The 18,825-nt window shown below is 37.5% G+C and overlaps 1 protein-coding gene across 1 annotated transcript in view; it reads right to left on the minus strand.

Annotated features, from left to right (window-relative positions):
* LOC113079799 (collagen alpha-1(XXIV) chain-like) overlaps positions 1–18,331 on the minus strand; it is a gene marked incomplete at its 3' end in the record, with an annotated part of 73,362 nt that extends 55,031 nt beyond the window's left edge. The window contains exons 1-3 of the mRNA XM_026252022.1: positions 17,985–18,331; positions 10,559–10,629; positions 3,068–4,350 (exon numbers count right to left, since the gene is read on the minus strand). Of these exons, the coding sequence (XP_026107807.1) occupies positions 3,068–4,350; positions 10,559–10,629; positions 17,985–18,040 (1,410 nt within the window). The remainder of the gene's footprint in view (positions 1–3,067; positions 4,351–10,558; positions 10,630–17,984) is intronic.
* Positions 18,332–18,825: the final 494 nt, after the last annotated feature.

Raw genomic sequence — 18,825 nt, forward strand, 5'->3', positions numbered from 1 at the left:
GTAAGGAGATGGTTAAGCGTGACAGCTGCTATAAACATGCAACACACTGAGTGTCGACCAGAAATTATTTATAGTAAAAGAACAACATTTTTAAAATATTGATATACATTTACTTATATCGTACACTTCATAGTACAAGAGTGCACAAGTACTTTTCACATTTTCACATTTTATATATTACTTTAAAGCTGCTTAACTAGAATTAATGTCTTAGTACTAGGGTTGGGGGATATAGCATAAAAATAATTAAATAAATAAATGATAGATAGATAAGAGTAAATCATTAATAATTAATATTTTTCAATGCTCATATTAAAATAAAGTATATTAGGCACAACGTTAGGTCTGTCAAGGAAACAAATTTTTGTTGAGCGATATATTGCCTGATAAATATCGTGATATTGTCATTTTAAAGACCGTTTTATGCCACTGAATATATAATCATAATGTAACAGCATAATAATGCAAGAAGGCCGACACACTTGCAAACGTCAAGAAAACTTTTAATTTTTAGGAATATTTAGATCATGGGGATCAAGATTTTCCCTGAGCTTCTTTTCTCTGTAAATTAAGTGTGCACACTATTGCTGAAAAACACAATCACTACTTAGCAGTCAGATATCCGTATGCACAATGGCACAGAACAAATTTATCTTGAAATCTTTTTGATTATAATAACTGTTTAGTCAAATATAATTCGTGACGTGACATTCAGCCAAGTATTGTGATCCATACTCAGAATTTGTGCTCTGCATTTAACCCATCCAGTTGTTGGGGGTTTAGTGCCTTGCTCCACACTTAGACTTATATAAAGGTTTAAGATGAGGGCAGCAGCAAAGAAAATTCCCAGATATGGCCCTGTGTTATGACAATCATATACTCGAGACCCACATAAACAAAGCCTGACGGGTTTTGAAAGCACTAGTCATCCTCCTTATGTGCCTCTTATGTTTTGGCTGCTTATTGACAGAAGTGTGTGTAGGAACATCTGGAACGGAGGTTACTCGTGCTCAGCCTATCAGAGAAGACAAGATGTTTTGGGGGCTACGCAGCTGTGTTCAAGGCCGAGAGAGATCTGTGGAAACTCTGAAACAGCAAACCGCCTGAACACCGCAGGTGAATCTACATGTTCCCTAATCAAACCCATGTTGAAAGGGATGCATTGTTCTACAAATTCACTCTCAAAAAAATAAAAAAACTGTTCCATGGTCAAAACCCCTCTAAAACCATCAAAACAGACCAGGTAATCTCCCTAAACTGGCTTTGGTTTGAAAGTAAGAGTTCTTTGTATAAATAACAGAATCATTGGATATTTTAAGAAACTGACTGCTGTGCTATGGAAACAAAAATCATAAAACTATCAATCTCATTCACTGATTTGTACCTTCGAGGCATAATTAGAGTTACAACAGGAGAGGAAAATGCAGTGAAATGCTGACTTTGGATAGTCCCAGCTGGTGAATTTACCTCCCCCAGTTCTTCCAAGAGAGGAATGCACCATATCCCTACGCCAAGTGAGAGCACTTAGGGTGACGTCCAACAAAAATATCCACAGAGTCATGTCTCATATCCACATGTCCTCACACGAACCACTTATGCAAATACCTTGGTGTTCCAAACACAAACGTGCAGGCAACTGTTTAAACATGAAAAAAACATTAATTTATAGGAGCTTCAGGGCGTCATTGTAATCTCATCCAAAAAGACAATCTGGCTTCTGGCTCGCATCGCAGTTCGTTTGCTGGTGTGATTGAATACAAATTGGGATTCTAGAACTGAAGTTCACAATGGCCTACTGACCTACACTTGACATACAAATGCGCTCCACCCAGCAGTTCTGCAGTTGAGTTTATTTCATGTACTTCTCTATATTTAGCATTTCCCCCCAACTAAATCAAGCCACATTCCCCATGCTATGACACTGAAAGATGCAAGGAAAAAGAAGTCATGCTGCTCTAGTATAGCAGAGCCATAACCGAGAGCTAAGCTAATGCTAATTCATGACAGGCCTACTTACCATTTATTTATCATTCACTCTGGCAGCACACAAATTATGAATTGTATCATTTTGTTCTATTATACCATGGCTATTAACTGAGATTTTTGACTGATTTGCTACTGTCCCATAGACTCTGGAATTATAAAGTTGCCCGAAAGTCCTCTTAGGAAATTATCTAAAAGGGACACTCTGGGAATCTTACTTCTCTATTTTTCACTACCCAACATAGCCTCATGTCTTTAATATCGCTAAAAAAGAGAATGATGAAAATCCAATATGCACAAATGAAAAGGTAATCTATGTACTTCGTCATTTGTGTTATGCTACAAAGAATAATGGGAAATATAGGTTCACCAAATAGGTCTGTCATCTCATAAATGGGCTGAATAGGTAGCATTTTCTAGCAAGCTTTGCACTGTTCATAAACAGATAATCTAAACTGTACCATCAACATTCACCATTACATCTTACTTTAATGACTAGTAATGATACACCTCCGGCTTGGAAAGAAACCCCAGAGTTTCCCCACAACTAATTACAACATTGTGGTGCGATTCATGTGCTCTCATCCAATAAACATGATCATCCTGACATGACTTTGTAAGCAGAATTTGTCCAGACTGAGTGTTTTTGCATTACCTGGTTATCTTGTTGTTAGGTAAGGAAAACCCCATTAAAAATGGAGGCGTAAATTAGCATATCAGTCAAATTACAGCACGAGAAACTGGCATCAACTTGAAACATGCTATTATAAGCACCTGTACGTCCAGAAGGACAAAAACAAACTATCACCTTGATTCTAAATCACTACCTGTCACCGACAAATTATTTACTACTTCTCTTGCCCAGTAGACTCCTGATCAAATATAACTCGCAGAAACTCAGCCAAGTGCATGCTCTCTCTCAAAGAGCTTTTCATTCTGCCCAAGAAAAAGCCATAAATTAGATAGAACTTCTATGCAATGTAATTTGGACAAATTCTCAAGTAGCGCTTTGCTCTGACTTGCAGCGACTTGATTATGGAAGTCATTCAAAAACATGAGAAAGATAAAATTAGACAGTACTTACTGGAGGACCTGGTTCTCCTTTAGGACCAACAAATCCATCATAGTCAAAGAAATATTCATCTTCTTCAAAGCCATAGTCGTATCCGTACCCCTCCGAGTATCCTGCATCGTGCACCTCCTCCTGGACCTGTTCCTCAGATTGGTCCACCAGGTTGTAGCTGCTCTCTTCACGGTACAGGATGGTGCTGTTCACTTTAAGATTGGTCTGGAGTAGCTCTTTGTTAGATTGGTGGGATCTATCGTCATTCCTCAAGGCCTCTTTTAAATGGCTCTGCTTGACGATGGTGATCAAATCCGGCGTGGCTCGAGTTGCTCTGGGCTTCTTGAGAAGAGGCTGATTCTCAGTGACATTTTCACCATCAACGTTCTTGTCTGTTGTGGGGTCGCTCGTGGAAGTCTCTGGATTGAAGTCCAAGGGGTGTACCTTGCTGAATGGTCTTGAAGATGTATTAATTTCCCTAGGTGTGCTGGAGCGAAACATCGGAGAGCTTGTGGTTGAAAACTGGTCAAAAAGTGCAGTGGAAATAGAGTTGGTGGTTGTAGTGGAGTGATCATCAAGAGCTGGGATAAATCTCTGAGTCTGTGATTTCGGAGAGCTGCGGTGGATTTTGGAGGAAGGTGAAACTGATGGAAATGGGGACTCTGAGCTCCCTGACAGAGATCGGAAGGTGTCAGACAGTCTGCATTGTTTTCTAACATAGTCGCAGTAGTGCACTGCAGCTTGGGTGGAGGGGTAAATATCCAGCTGGCATAATGCTCCTTCAAACTGCACCGCCCTGGAGTCCATCCTTCCCACAGAGAGGCGGCCTTCAGAGCTCAACGTCTGCGGACGGGTCAGCGTTTCCTCTCCGTACTGCACAGCCCCGCAGCGTGCATAGAAAGATACGGAACGTGGCCGGACCCCCAAAGCGAAGGAGTGCCACTGTCCATCTTGAACATCGTACTTGAAGTAGATCGAAGCTTTCTCTCCCGTGTAAACCACTACCCTTCCGGGAAGAAGCTGCAAGCCGAACTGCAGTCTGTCCCTGCCGTCACGCACACTAAAAATAAAGGCATTGTTCGCTCGCCAGGAGCTTAAACTCACTATGATGGAAAACTCCTCCTCCACGCCTGCGGGGAGCAGGTCCACCGATGGGGCCTCAATAAGGGCATCCTGTCCAAGTATTACCCCAAAACCAGGGGGCAGGATGGACAGAGATGAAGCAAGGGAGGTGAGGTAAGGTGTCCCAGAAGAGTGTATGTCTCTGCGACCCGAAAGGCCCAGCTGATGAATAAGGTCTACACCTTGAGAGAAAGAAAGAGACAATAGTAAGCAACAAGGTAAGCAGGGTTTGACTAGGTAAACACCACAAAAAACATTAAGACAAAAAGGCCTCTATCATACAAACCACACAAACTATATGAACATGTGCTTTAACATGCATGACATCACAAATTACCCATGAGCCCTTACATAGCATCTGTGGTCCAGATGAAGAGAGAGAATTAGAGGAAAGAGGGGGTCTCAATCCACACATCACATTTCTATCTTTCTGTTATTGTTATTAGTCTGTGTGCCAGGGAGATGAGAAAGGACATTCTGAGGAACTAATTCCTCTCTTCAATTCCAGTCCTGGGGGGGTTGGCAGATGTCCTGCAGACTTTAATTCCAACCCTAATTAAACACACCTGTATGTAATTTGCAATTAATTCTGAACACTGTAAAAGGCTTGTTCCAGGGTACTTGATGAGGTTGGATTTAAACTCTCCAGGGCTACAGTTAAAGTGTACAGTTTATACTCAACTATCAGTGAGCTATCGGTTTGAATTTGTGACATGTGTGCGGTTGAACGAGCCAATCATGAACTAGGAAAACCACAGAAGAAGAAAGACGAAAACGGCAGTGCCACGGCGAATGTGGACTACTGACCGAGAGGATAAACTCGCTGAACAAGTGTACCATGCTTTTTAATTCTCTCTCTCTCTCTCTCTTTCTCACACACACAGATCTGTAGTTTACAGGGACTCTTCATAGATGTAATGGTTTTCTATACTGTATATTCGATCCCCATACACTACCTCTATCCATCACAGAAAAATGCATGTTTAAAATTTCAATTAAACACAGTTTAGTATTATTTAAGCCATTTGGTTTACGAGGGCACAGGAATTGTCCTCATAAACCATGTTTACATTGTAATACCCATTTCAGATATTTATAAACCATATACAAGAACACACACACACACACTAGGGTGACCAGACGTCCCGCTTTCCTGTTGCTGAAAAAGAACCTGTATGTGTAGGAAACGGTCACGGCTCGTATCAATATTTTATAGGCAGTTATGAGAGAGGGAGAGCAGTTATATTAGGCATGTTCGACTTGAAGCAGCTGCATCGAATGATCACCTGTATGACAACAAAGTACAGCGAGAGCGATTCAAATGCATTGGATGCATGTGCTCTCTTATCCCTCTCGCGGTACTTTAATGTCATACAGTGATCCTTCTGTGCAGCGGTACTTCAAGTCAAAGGCGGCTATCAACTTCGTGCGATTGCTTCTGAAATTGGCAGGTCGTAAAATCGTGTCGTATATCACCTCGTCCGTACGATTTTCAGATAAACTCACTCGTGACGTGTGCGTGGACATACAACCTTCCGACCATCTGAATTCGCACCGTGTACGCCCACCTTTAGCTAGGGCTGAATGATTATGACAAAAATCATAATTGTCAATTATTCCTGTGAGATTTTTATTGCGATTATTAATTATGATTATAAGAATTTTCAATGAATGATGCTTATAACATTATAATGTTGCTATACTGAAACTAAAATTAAAACAATAGAAAAACCCTTATGATAACCTGTAGAAAGAACGAAAAAACACATCTTAAGCATGTAGAATAACGATTACATAATTGTGGCATCTGTAATTTTAATCACGATTAGAAACCTGATTAATTGTGAAGCCCTACCATTACTATCAAATTTTTGACCGTCTAAATGACAAAAGTCACAGACATTTAGGTGGACGCTCTAGTCCCGACATTTAGGACAAACTAGTTTTATCTAAATACTTTCTACTTTGTCCAAACCCAGACTTACCCACACATCAACTGATAAGGCACGCTTTAGTTTGGGGTGGACTGATCTAAATGGAATTTGGACTTAAAGATGAAGTTTGCCATTTTTGCACTAGAGTCACCAAACTGAATTGCATGCTTTAATTTTGAGTTTGATTAAATCCGTGGTGCTGAGTCTGGATGCTCATGCAAACATAACAGTGTTTAATAGCGCCACAGAGTCTCAAACTTTTTTTATGGAAATCAACCTACAAATGGTTTATCTTCTGCCTCCACATATTAAGGCAGGATAGAAGCATTTTAACATCAAATAAAGTACACACATCATTAAACACATTGCACACATGACTGGGTTAGCAGTAGCATTAGTTAAATGCTTACTTTTAACCCATACTTTCCCATTTGTACCCATTAACTGATAAGGTAATCTCTTGTTCTACAGAATTTGGACTTACAAGTAATGTTTGCAATTTCTATACCACTAGTGTCACCAAATATTAATTACACGTTCAACTTCAAATGTTTTCAAGACCAACAAACTTGGTCCACGTTGCTCTCTTGGACTGTTTAGGATGCTCATGCAATAGGGCTGGGATAAACAATTATTTTTTAAACTATTAATCTAGCGAATATTTTTTTGATGCATCGATTAATCTGACGATTATTTTTTTCAGACCGATTCGATTTCGATTATCTCCCCATTAATTGACTACTAACAGTTTTTATACATGTTGATTTACATATCTGAATGAAAAAAACATGAATTCCTTAACATTGCAATATATGTTTATTGCTCTTAAAATTACAAAATAAAAGACTGACTAAGAATGCATTACTTTGCACTTGTATAGAGATAGCATTCAATAAAACCTTGAAAACACATAGCTTACTGAAACAAGCTTACTGAACACATAGGGCCTAGCTTACTGAAAAAAGTTATTCTTTCAGATGAAAATAACAACAACTTGATGTCTAGCATTCAATAAAAAAGGTCACCCAAAACACTTGTATAGAGCAATTGAAAGAATACAGTAACCAATGTAAACTTGAGGGCTTTAAGCTAATAATAACAATGTTCTATATAGCCATACTTTTCAAATGAATTAACCTACAATTGGTTTCTCAGTATATTAAGCTAGAACCATGAGCCGCCATTTTTTGCTGCGGCATGCAAAGGAGCAGTTGGGGGTTCATTTCTTGCTCAAGGGTCTTGAGGGTGGTATTGACCATTGTACATTCACCCCCACCCCACAATCCCTGATGGTACAGAGATTCAAACCCACAACCTTTGGGTTAAAAGTCAGACTCACTAACCATTAGGCCAAGCCTGCTCTAACAAGAGAGCAGGAAATCTTGTCCTCCTGTCAGCAAACACAGACAAGCTTTTACACAGTTGGAGAAATCTCTGAGGAAATGTGCTGGAAACAGACACTTTCATGACTAATCCAGACTTTCTGCTTTTCATTTTAACAGATCTCTTCATCCTCCACTTAAACAGATGACAAGCGGAAGACAACAATGGTGGAGACACAAAGTTACCGTGTTCCCTCTCATTCTTTCTGTTCTTTGAGTTACAAGTTCAGCGCAGGCTGGTATTATACCTGGAAACTCTCTGTTACTTGATTCACCGTGGTTTTAAAAACAGACGGGATCTTAAACAACCATGAAAAAATAGAGAATTAGACTTCAAAGTTCAGCCAGCCGTGTTTTTGACTGGTAGCACATGGGCGACCCTGTGACCTTTCACCTCTTTGGCAGTTCAAGTCGAACACTGAACTCCGTCGCCGTCTGGCCACGGATTAATAATAAGACTTACACTGACAAAATATCATAGACACTTTAGGTTTATTTAATTTGTTTTGCATTGAACCTGTAAGAAACCACTCAGAATACTCTTGCAACCAAACCGTAGTGTGTTATACAACCCATTTAGAAATATAGCAATGCCTCGGCAACCACAGACAACAGCCTAGCAACAACATGCATGAGTAAACACCCCGAGTGCACTGCATTATGGGATACACTTTTGCTCAGTTACATACTGCACATTTTGATAAATCCAGAATTTCGATACTGATTGACTTCCATTGTATTTCATCCACACTATGGAAGTCAATGGCTACTAGCATTCTTCAAAATATCTTCTTTGTGTTTTGTGAAAAAAACATCAATAAAAGCATTACTTACTTCCAATAATCGCAATAAGCTTTGCTCTTTGTTACTTTTAATATGAAACAAAGCCTCAGCTTTAAAATTCTAATGCTCTTTAATTTGGCATCATTTTACCATTAAAGTTTCTTTCATACACTATAACTGTTTTTATACAACTCGGTTTTGTTTTGCGTGTTCATGCATTCCCCGGGAATCGAACCCATGACCTCTGCGTTGCTAGCGTCGTGCTCTTCAGTTTGAGCTACAGAAACGTACAGTACAGGAAACAATCTTCTGCCAACTGGCTGTGTAATGATAGTCGAGCAGTTTTCTAATGACATACTTTGAGGCTTCAGGATGTTGTGCAATCATAATTCATTTGTGCTTGTGTAACATCTTTACTGCAGGCTGTCCTTTATTGTTCGAAGGTGTTAAAGTCAGTTTTAGCAGCATGTGCAGTCTCTAATGTCAGCTTGAACGGCAGCCAGGTGAAACAAATCTTTTGATTTGTATCAAATTTCTTTTCAAATTTGATTTGCACTGAAACAGATCGTTTGAACCGATTCTTGTCAACCTGTCAAAACATCTCTGTCTGAACAAGAACAGATTGTGAAATTAGTATAATGACAAGCTCTTCTTTTAGAAACTTAACAACTTCATAAAAAAATCATCTAAATTCCTGTATATATTTAGATCGATCATTATAAATATACTGTGAGTACATTCACTATTTATAACCCAGTCACTTATGGTTTCCCCTCAGTATATCTCATATCTTTCACATAATTAAATGCAAGTGCAAAAATACTCCCAGCAGCTTAGATCAGGTTTCCATCAGGAGACAACCGGCTCATCGAAGGCTAACCTGGTTGATCTGTGAGTTCTGCCTGAACCTGAAGTTTCTATCTTGACCGATTAAGACAGGAGCAAGAGAAAATGTGAGATGGAGAGTCATGTACAGACACGCAGACCATTCAGTGAAGAGAGAGCAGCACGGTCACAAACATATGCAATCTGACACCAATGCCTTCTGTCTGAACGATTGCATTTCCTTCCTTTTGAGCCGTCCTTGAAGTGTGCTTCCCTCATTTATGGTTTCCTTCTGAATTTCATCATGGAGGTTCATGGAAGCTTGTTTCCGCCATGGAGTAATAACAACAATAATAATAATAATAATAATAATAATAAAGGAGGAAACTAAAACTTTTTATCTTAGAATTCAGATTTTTCTCCAAAAAATCCAAGAAAATGCTAAAAAAATTGTCATTTGCAAGATATAAACTCAAAAGTCAAAATTGGGAGATATAAAATCAGAACTGTGAGAAATAGACTCGATGCAAACTCTGAATTCAGAATTCACAAAGTCAGATTTGCGATATTTAAACTCAGAATTGTGAGAAAGTCAGAACTTCGACACAATGTCAGAATTATGAAGAAAAAAATCTGAATCACAGAGAAAAAGTCAGAACTGTGAGATTTAAACTAAGAATTACGGAAAAAAAGTCAAAATTGCAAAATGTAAACTCTGAATTATGAGGAAAAAGTCAGAATGACAAGGGAAAAAAAGATTACATAGCTTCCAGTTGTGATATATTAAATATCTCCTCATTATTGTGAGAAAATAAAATGCACAATTACCCTTTTTTATTTTATTAAATATTTTTATTCTTTGGCGGAAACAAGAATCTCTCACACAGTCTATCCTCTTTTGCTTTTGTTCTTCTTTTCTAGGATCTGCTAAATGCATACAAGCAAACTTTGTTCACACAACATGAACACACACTGTTTCATCTGCTTATAATAAGCACTCAGTTATTCACATTGATTGCAAAGCATCATATATGTGAGCCAATCATATATTATAGCTCATAAAAAAGCATTATTATACACACAAATGGCCATTTAGTGCATGTCAAGTTTGCTCGCTGCTGATTTCTTCCCCATCAATCTTTCTCTGTGTTTATATCCAATCTACATAGACATTTCACACAGTCTCAGTTTCATATTAACAGTAAAATATGTACACTGGTGTTTCCGCTGAAACAGAAATACAATCGGAAGGAAAACCAACCAAATGCATTAAAATAACTCTGTTTGCAGAAAAACTGGAACTCTTTCCATTTTAAATATTAGAAACGGTTTACTCTGAATGTTAAGCTGGGATACCAGGAAGTATTTTAACATCCAAGTGACACACATCATCTTTAAATAATGGCAGAGAATCTCCGAGGTCAAAGGTCAGAGGTGAGAAGGTGAAGGGTGAGAGGTGAGCATACCTGGAGCTGTTGAAGGCTCTTCTGCTGACAGCAGCACCACACATGATGACAGGAGGAGGACCAGGAATCTCCTGCAGACAATCAGCAACAAACACTTAATCAGAAAACACTCCAACTCTGGGGAAATTAATCACTTCTTTGATGCAATTTCCATTTAAGATGCAAAAATGTAAAATACACATTAAAATAAAAATTAAATTAATTCCAAGCATGCTGTGCTTGTTTGTAGGGCTGCATTTACAATTATATATCAATATGGCTATTAAATAATAATAATAATAATTATTATTATTATTATTATTATTATTGTTGTTGTTGTTGTTGTTGTAATTTTACAGTTGTAATGTTAAATTATTATTTTTGTTAATAAATAAACAAATACTAAAAACAAAGAAAGAACTATTACTATAGTAATATTTAATAGTCAAATAAAATTCTATATTTTTATTTATAATTATATTATTATTAAAAGTCTAAAAAATAAAATAAAAACAAAAAAAGAACTATTACTTTTGTGATATTTCACTGTAAAATAGAAAAAAATTATAATAGTAATAATAATAACAATAATAATAATAATATTTTGGCTGTTTCATTTGCTTCATTTTGAAATGAATTATATTTGGTTTACTTTTATTTTGATGGAAAACCACAGGGAGCCATTAAAACTGCTTTTTAAATATTTTTCTTTTTTTATTATTTGTGTAATATATACTGCACATCACATGCAATTCATAAATCATACAAATATATATGCAGCATACAGTATGAAATGTTTCAAGCTGACTGAAATATGTTGCATTTAATTCGGCATATTTGCATATTTAATAAAGTATAACATGTCTTAAAAAGATTTGCAACTGGAGTCTGAAAAATAAGCTTTTCTCTTTTAATTAATTCTGATTTATTTAATTAATAACCAAAACCTTTTCTGACCCCATTTGCAGTTAAACTTTTTTTTCAATACACAAGACTACTTCCTCGTGATTTAGCAATGTTTAAATGCTTGCACTGATTTGTAAAATCACTTTTTGCACAGGTTTTTGAAGGCATGTTATGACTGGAATTCCTGCCAAAAGTAAGGCCTTCACACAAACCGCTGTCAGATGTTTAGATCCAACATCTCAGACCCACATCACACTGAACCGAAGGCGGGCGAGCGCTCGTGTACAGTAATGCCATGCGTGATGCTTTCATTGTTTCCCAGCGTGAATAGGAATGATCAGATGTGTTTAAGACGTGAATCCCTCAGGCCTGAATTCCTGCTGGAAGCTTGTTCTCCAGCTCCTCAGATGTGCAGAATCAACCACTAAACCACTCGAGGCCATGCAGTGAGAGATGTTCTTATAAACCAGTAAAATCATGATAAAACCTCATCCTAACCGAGAGTGATGTAACATGTTTCCAGCAATAAGTACACTGACAGAAATCCAAGCCAATCAGAATACATGAGAATTTGAACCAATGAGATTCCACTGTGGGCGGGGCTACAAACCAGAATCCTTAAAGTAACAGAGAACTACTTGTGAAATAATCTTAAATAACCTTTACATTCATTCTGATTGAATTAATTAACTTATAAAATAATTGATCAATTTCTAATTAAACAAGAATATTTTATCATTATTCTGCATCTTGTATATTGATTTCAAAATGTTTAGATATCTGTACTGTTTATTTTTTTATATCGAGAAAAACACTTTTTTGCAGTGATAATGCATATGAAATAAATTTAAAAATTATTTCTTGGCAACTAACTGAAATAAAATACATTTGTAGTATTTTTTTAAAACTAGACCAAAAAAATAAATAAATAAATAAATATAAATAAATATTCAATAAAATCAAAACCTAAGAAACATAAAAATATAAACTTAAAAAAAGTCCAAATATGAATATATACTATAAAAGTACATAAATAATACTAATATTTATCTCATAGAATGACACATGTAAACATGAACTGCCTTAATAGCATGAATATCATGGTGTTGCAAAAACAGCCATAGATTTCATATAACATGAATGCTTTATGACAGAAAACAAATGCACTTTGAATGTGTGTGTGCAAGCTCAGAGTGTGTTGTGTCCTGGTGGTATAACTCACATGAGAAATGAAACCCAAACAAAGCAGTTTATGACTGTGACGGAGCGGCTAATGAAGGTCCGTCTGGTGCCGTTATAAACTGTAATTATCCTCTCGATGAGAGACGCTGAACACAGCAGCGTTTCAGAAAGTGTGAGCCACTGCTCTCTCGAGAAGCTTTTTACAGGATTTCACAGGGCCAAAATGTAAAGAAGGTTTCTGTGTCACAAACTATTTGATGCAAAACAGACCAGAAACTCCAGATGCTCAACAGGAATCTGACGGCTCAACCCTAGGTGGCGCTAAAGAAGTGAAAAAGCAAGATCAGTTAGTTTCCTAAACATGTTTGTCTACAGAGAAGGTTTAGTCTGTCAAATGAACTTTATTTATTCTCAAAATGTTCTCAAATTGTGTCTTAAATACTTTTTGGAGGCACTTTATGTGTAAGCCAAACATTATATTCTTAAGATTGAGTTCAAGGTTTTGAATGTTAAAGGAGATCTTGTATAAATAAAAACAAATATTGTTGATCTCTCTAATAGTCATGTCTTTTTAAAGCAATAAGCAGAACAGAACACTGTTATATTAGTATAATTGAGATACTATTGTTTTTTAAATATTTATATTTTAATACATTTTGTATATTTCTAATATTAGAATTTAATTATTTTTTGTAATTTTTTTTATCAAATTCAATATTTTTACATTTTAACTTTTTAAAGTCTTAGTAATTAATTATACAGTGTTTTTTCAGTTTTACTCTTTTTTTTAAACTCTCTCTCTCTATATATATATTATTATTATTAATTTATATTTCAGTTTTAGTTATTTTAGCACATCATGTTAAACTAAATAAAAATGCAAAATGTTAACTATAATTAAATAAGCTTTTTATTTCACTTCATTTGAGTTCATATTTATTGTTTAATATTTATTATAAAATAATCAATTTAAATATTTAGTTAGTTTAATAACCCTCCAAGACTAATTTGAATCCCAAAACTAAGACTGATTAACCCTTGACTAGCTGCTAGTTGACTGGACTAGTTGTTAAGACACAGGTTTAACATGCAACAGGCCGAAGGTTTGAGAAAGTGGAGATATCTGTCAAGGAAGAAACATCATCCTCTTACAGGACTGACAGTCGGTTATATAATCTCCCAGAGAAGACAAACCATCATTCATCCTGACACAGTGCTGAGCTACTTCCTCATAAACCTTAAACCAGCAGCCCAAGGGATGTCTGTCTACTAATCATATTTGATGAACACTAACCCCAAAAGATGTCATCCCCCACCTTGTATATCCTGACACCAACATACAATCCTGACAACCACAATCAAATGCACAAACAAACACAAATGCTATTTTCTGCACCAAGTCTTGGTCATTTTTTCATGATAAATTGTTTGTTATGCTTCTCATTTGTAAGCTATGTTGGATAAAAGCATCTGCCAGATGTTTTCAGAGGCACCTTCAAGGAAAACCCATGCATTTCAAGCAACGTTACCTGCTGTTTTGGATTGGTCTGCCTGATTGGTTGGTCAAACTTATTTGTTTTCCCACAGTTCTCTCTGAGAGGACGCCACCTGCATCCGCTCGAGAGGACGGTGTGACATTCCACGACCGAAGAAAAGAAAACAAGAACACAAACAAAACAGAGGAGAACGAATCTAAACAAGAGTTCGTCTGAGCCCTTGAAACCGCAACTGTGTATTCCTCTCATATTCCTTAAAGCTGCAGTAGGTAACTTTTGTAAAAATATATTTTTAACGTATTTGTTAAACCAGTAGACAGTAGAATATGAGACAGATAATCTGTGAATAAATCAAGCTCCTCTGGCTCCTCCCAGTGTCCTATTGCCATTTGCAGAAACTCCATCGCTCTCGGTAAGAATCAACCAATCAGAGCTGCGGTCCGTAACTTTTTTTGTGTTCAAAATGTAGAAAAATGTATATAATAAGCGAGTACACCATGAATCCATTTTCCAAACCGTGTTTTTGGCTTGTCCTGAATCACTAGGGTGCACCTATAATAAGTGTTTATATTCTGACTATTTTAGATTGCTTCGGGGATACCGCGGCGGAGTAACCCAGTACCTTTGTGATTCTTCATAGACATAAACAGAGAGAAGTAGTTCCGGCTACGATGTTCTTCCGCAAGACGCAAGCAGTTCTGTTTATTAACCGCTAGAGCCTCAAAAGTTCCCTACCGCAACTTTAACATCTGAGAAAATGGTTTTCATAACTCTGAACATGATGAAACAATCTCCATGTTCCTCGAAGAACGCTTAAAACGTTGGATTCATCCATACGAATGTGAAAACATCATTCGAACAGGCTTGAGGCTTCACTGGTGAGTAAATCTGGCAGCGCTCCTGTCTTCATGTTGAGAGAAATCAGATTTCCTTTATTTATTTTTATTGCTGAACTTTCTGCATCCTGTTCTTCATGCAATCCAGAATAGCAGCATCACATCCTTCAGCCTGAGGCTCATTCATTTCACTTTTGGTGTGAAAGGGCTTTTACATTCGTCAAAAATATATCCATCCATCCATCCATCCATCCAAAAATATAACTCTTCCATATTAAAAACACACAAGCAAGTCCAGCCCAGATTTTAAAATTAACAAAAAAGCAACGTTTCACAGTACTTTCCATAAAAAGAAACTAAGTAACAATATTGTAATGCATTACTTTTAAAAGCAGCATTCCCCACCAGTGCTGCAAACACTGCACCTGAACATGTGACTCCCAAATATAAACCGCAGATTCAATGCATAAAACTAGATTCAGAAAGTTGCATCCACTCTTGCAGGTCATGAAAACTTTTGCAAGTCAAGAAACATTCTGGTTACTCCGTTGCACCTGAGTTGGGAAACCCCAATCTCCTGAAACTTATTGAGCTGTAAGTATTAAATATTGCCTTTTTGAACTTAAATGTGCACGGCATTGATATTCCAGCATGCAAAAGCGACTACTGTAAACATCCCGACCAATCGGCTTTTGGAGGCGTGGCTAACGTAGATCTCTCTGATGAACAGCGCTTGCATAATTTGCGCTCGTGTCAGTCCGTGCCAGAGCTAAAGCCGTGTTCTCAGCATACTGAGCAGATGCTCGCGCAGCGGAGATTGTTCTCTCACTGATCGGCTGCCAATATCTGATCCTGTTGGCACTGGTTTCTCACACCTGCAGCCAGAGCGTGACTTCATTACTCAAGCGCTGTTCTGTTGTTAACCCATAAACACAGGGTTCGACTTAGATCTGGCCCTTCCAAAAAAAAAAGACCCGTGTTTCGGATGCTAAGCGTCTTCTTCTCTAAAAAGATGAACTCTTTTACTGGCAGCAAGAGTATGTATATTCACCAGCACCAAAACAGCCTGGAAATTCATGCTAGTCGAGGTCCAATCATTTAACATGTTTAAGTCCTGTAGCTCAAGTGGTAGAGCATTGCATTATCAAGCGCAAGGTTGGGGGTTCGATTCCCCGGGAACACATGATAGATTAAAATTGTTAGCCTGAATGCACTGTAAGTCGTTTTGGGTAAAAGCGTCTGCTAAATGGACACATTTAAGTTTCTGGGAACCTCTCTAAGAAATAAAGTGCAATGTGCCTGGAAAGTAAAGAAAAAAATCATAACAAAACCTTTAGTTATGTAATAGAAAGCATGAAGAAAGCCACAAATAAAGACTTTCAATGGTCATTATAACAGAATTAATGATACAGGACCCTCCCTGATCACCCTGCTGGGTTTATTTTGCAATAATGACAGCATTACTCTTATCTTCTACTGTACGTGTGTGATGATATGGTGAAGTATATTGCTGAATACACTGACTCTCTCTCCACTGTCTCTCATTGTTAGATGTGCAATGACACTTGCAAATGCATTAAACGAGCATCAACGCCCATTTAAGAAACACAAACCATGCCAAAACCAAAATAGTACTTATTATGAAAGACGAGTACATTTCGAGGTTATGAAAGTATTTTTGTTGTCAAGGTTTCCACACTTTTTTTGGTACCAGGTTAGAGAATGTGCAACGACGCTCAACGCTCATCTAACTAATGCAATCATGCATGCATAAGTAACTGCGGTAATGTCAAAACTACTATTTATTAAAACTGAATCAAAGAGATTGTTGGATTCAAGTTTACAAGTTGGTTTTCAAATCAGGTTAAGGTTCACAAACTTTTGAAAAATGCCTTTCAAGAGTTTAAATAGACACGAACACACAATATACACACTTAATAGTGTGCAACATCAGATAACACTGGGATTAAGCTTATAAAGGTGAGTTTTAATTGTCAAATCAGGACAGGGTTCCAACACTTTTGGACCAAATAATTGGTTTCAGGTTGGAGGATTGGAAACGACACTTAACACTCATCTAACTAATGCAATCATGCATGAATAAGTGACTTCTGTAATTTGACCGAATGCATCTGATTAAATTGGGTTCAAGCTTATGGAAGTCATTTTAGTTGTCTAATCAGGTTTTCGACACCATTGAATTTCCAAGAGTTTTCAGACATTCATGATTAGACATGAATTACACTTAATGGTAATCGAAACATCTCCAGCATCTCATCTCCATGACCAATGCAACCTAGACATGTAGAAACATCTTCTACAAGGCAAAGTTCACCCCAAACTGATCGTCATTGCAAATCTAAGTGACTTACTTTCTTCTGCAAAACATAAAATACATTTTGAAGAACACTGGGTTCCAAAACATATCTATGAAAACATAAAATATCTTCTTTTTCCACCATTGAAAAAGTCACTCAGGTTTGGAATGACAAGTCAATGATGTGGATCTGTTGGGATTTCATTGAGTCAGGAACGGCTGTCCAGATGTTAAAGGTCAATGCTCGTCTCCATGAGGAATGTTGCTGCTGTTGTGTGATCGGTTTGGGGACGTGAACGAACAGCGCTCAGTAAAACCACTCATATTTCAATCGCTCCAGCCAAATCTACACTTTATGAAACCAGTTGCAGTTCATAAATGCAAACAAATAAGCCAGTAAATCACAAAGCCTCCTCATCTGGTGCACATTTGGTTCTAAAGAAGGAGGAATTTCCAACATATGGAAAGCACAGCAGCAGACAGACTGAAAATCCCAATTGATTTGTGATCAGTAAAACGACTAAGTCAGTCTGGTGTTGGGGTCACAGACTGAGATTGCAGGAAAACTATATTTAATAAGTTAATGTAGGAATGCATGCGTACTGTGCACGAGCTTAATCACTTCTCTAGTTGATCAGATGAATGCACGCCAATAAATGCATCTGATCAGATTTTTTTTTTTAAAGCGCACTATATTGAAAGTTACTCACGTTGTCGTTGTGGGAGAAACTTGTCCACTCCTTGTCCGTTGGGCTCCTAAATGCATTTGTATGCATTTGTCCAAGCAGCAGTTTTCAAAGCGAAAACAGAATTCCTCAGCAGAAGACACCAGTGGATCATGAGAGCAGATCCAGTCTGATCACAGCGTCCACATCACAGTCCGTCCAGACTCCGTCTCCGCGAGGACGCGCGCATGGAGAGCTTCACGGATCAGAGCTCGAACATCAAGCGCGCTGCTGGAAACTCGGGGCGATGACGGGAGACGGTGGGTTTACTGAGAGAGAGAGAGAGAGAGAGAGAGAGAGAGAGAGAGAGCTCCGCATGTGTCTGGGCTTGCTCGGTTCGGCGCATCTCCAGCGCGCGCGCTCGGTGTTGGGTTTCACTCATTACTGCCGTGACGTCATCCATCCGAACCCTCCGGTCATTTACAGTCAGACGACTCTGGTACAGGTTTTGAATATCTATCGAAAATAAATTCTCAATACAGTCAAATCAGTAGCACTATATATAGGCTGCCTCGGTAGTTTTAATTCATCTTAAAATATTGCATCCGACTAAACATGTCTCAAAATGTATTATGCTTACAATTTTGCAAGATGTGCAGTATTCAATCATCGTATCTGGAAGGATTTGGAAAATTATACTGTGTGAAAACTTGATGTAGTGTAAGAATTAGTGATGCTTTATTTTAATTTCAGTATAAATGTTAATTTAAAGATTTAAAAAAATGTAAATAAATATTTGTATTATAGCTTACAGTTTAAGTAAACTATATTGGGTAAATACTGTACCATATAGACAAGTTTTTAGTTTGTATAAATGAAGGCGAGT

The sequence above is a fragment of the Carassius auratus genome, unplaced genomic scaffold (assembly GCF_003368295.1).
Source record: "Carassius auratus strain Wakin unplaced genomic scaffold, ASM336829v1 scaf_tig00029244, whole genome shotgun sequence".
NCBI classification, from domain to species: Eukaryota; Metazoa; Chordata; class Actinopteri; order Cypriniformes; family Cyprinidae; genus Carassius; species Carassius auratus.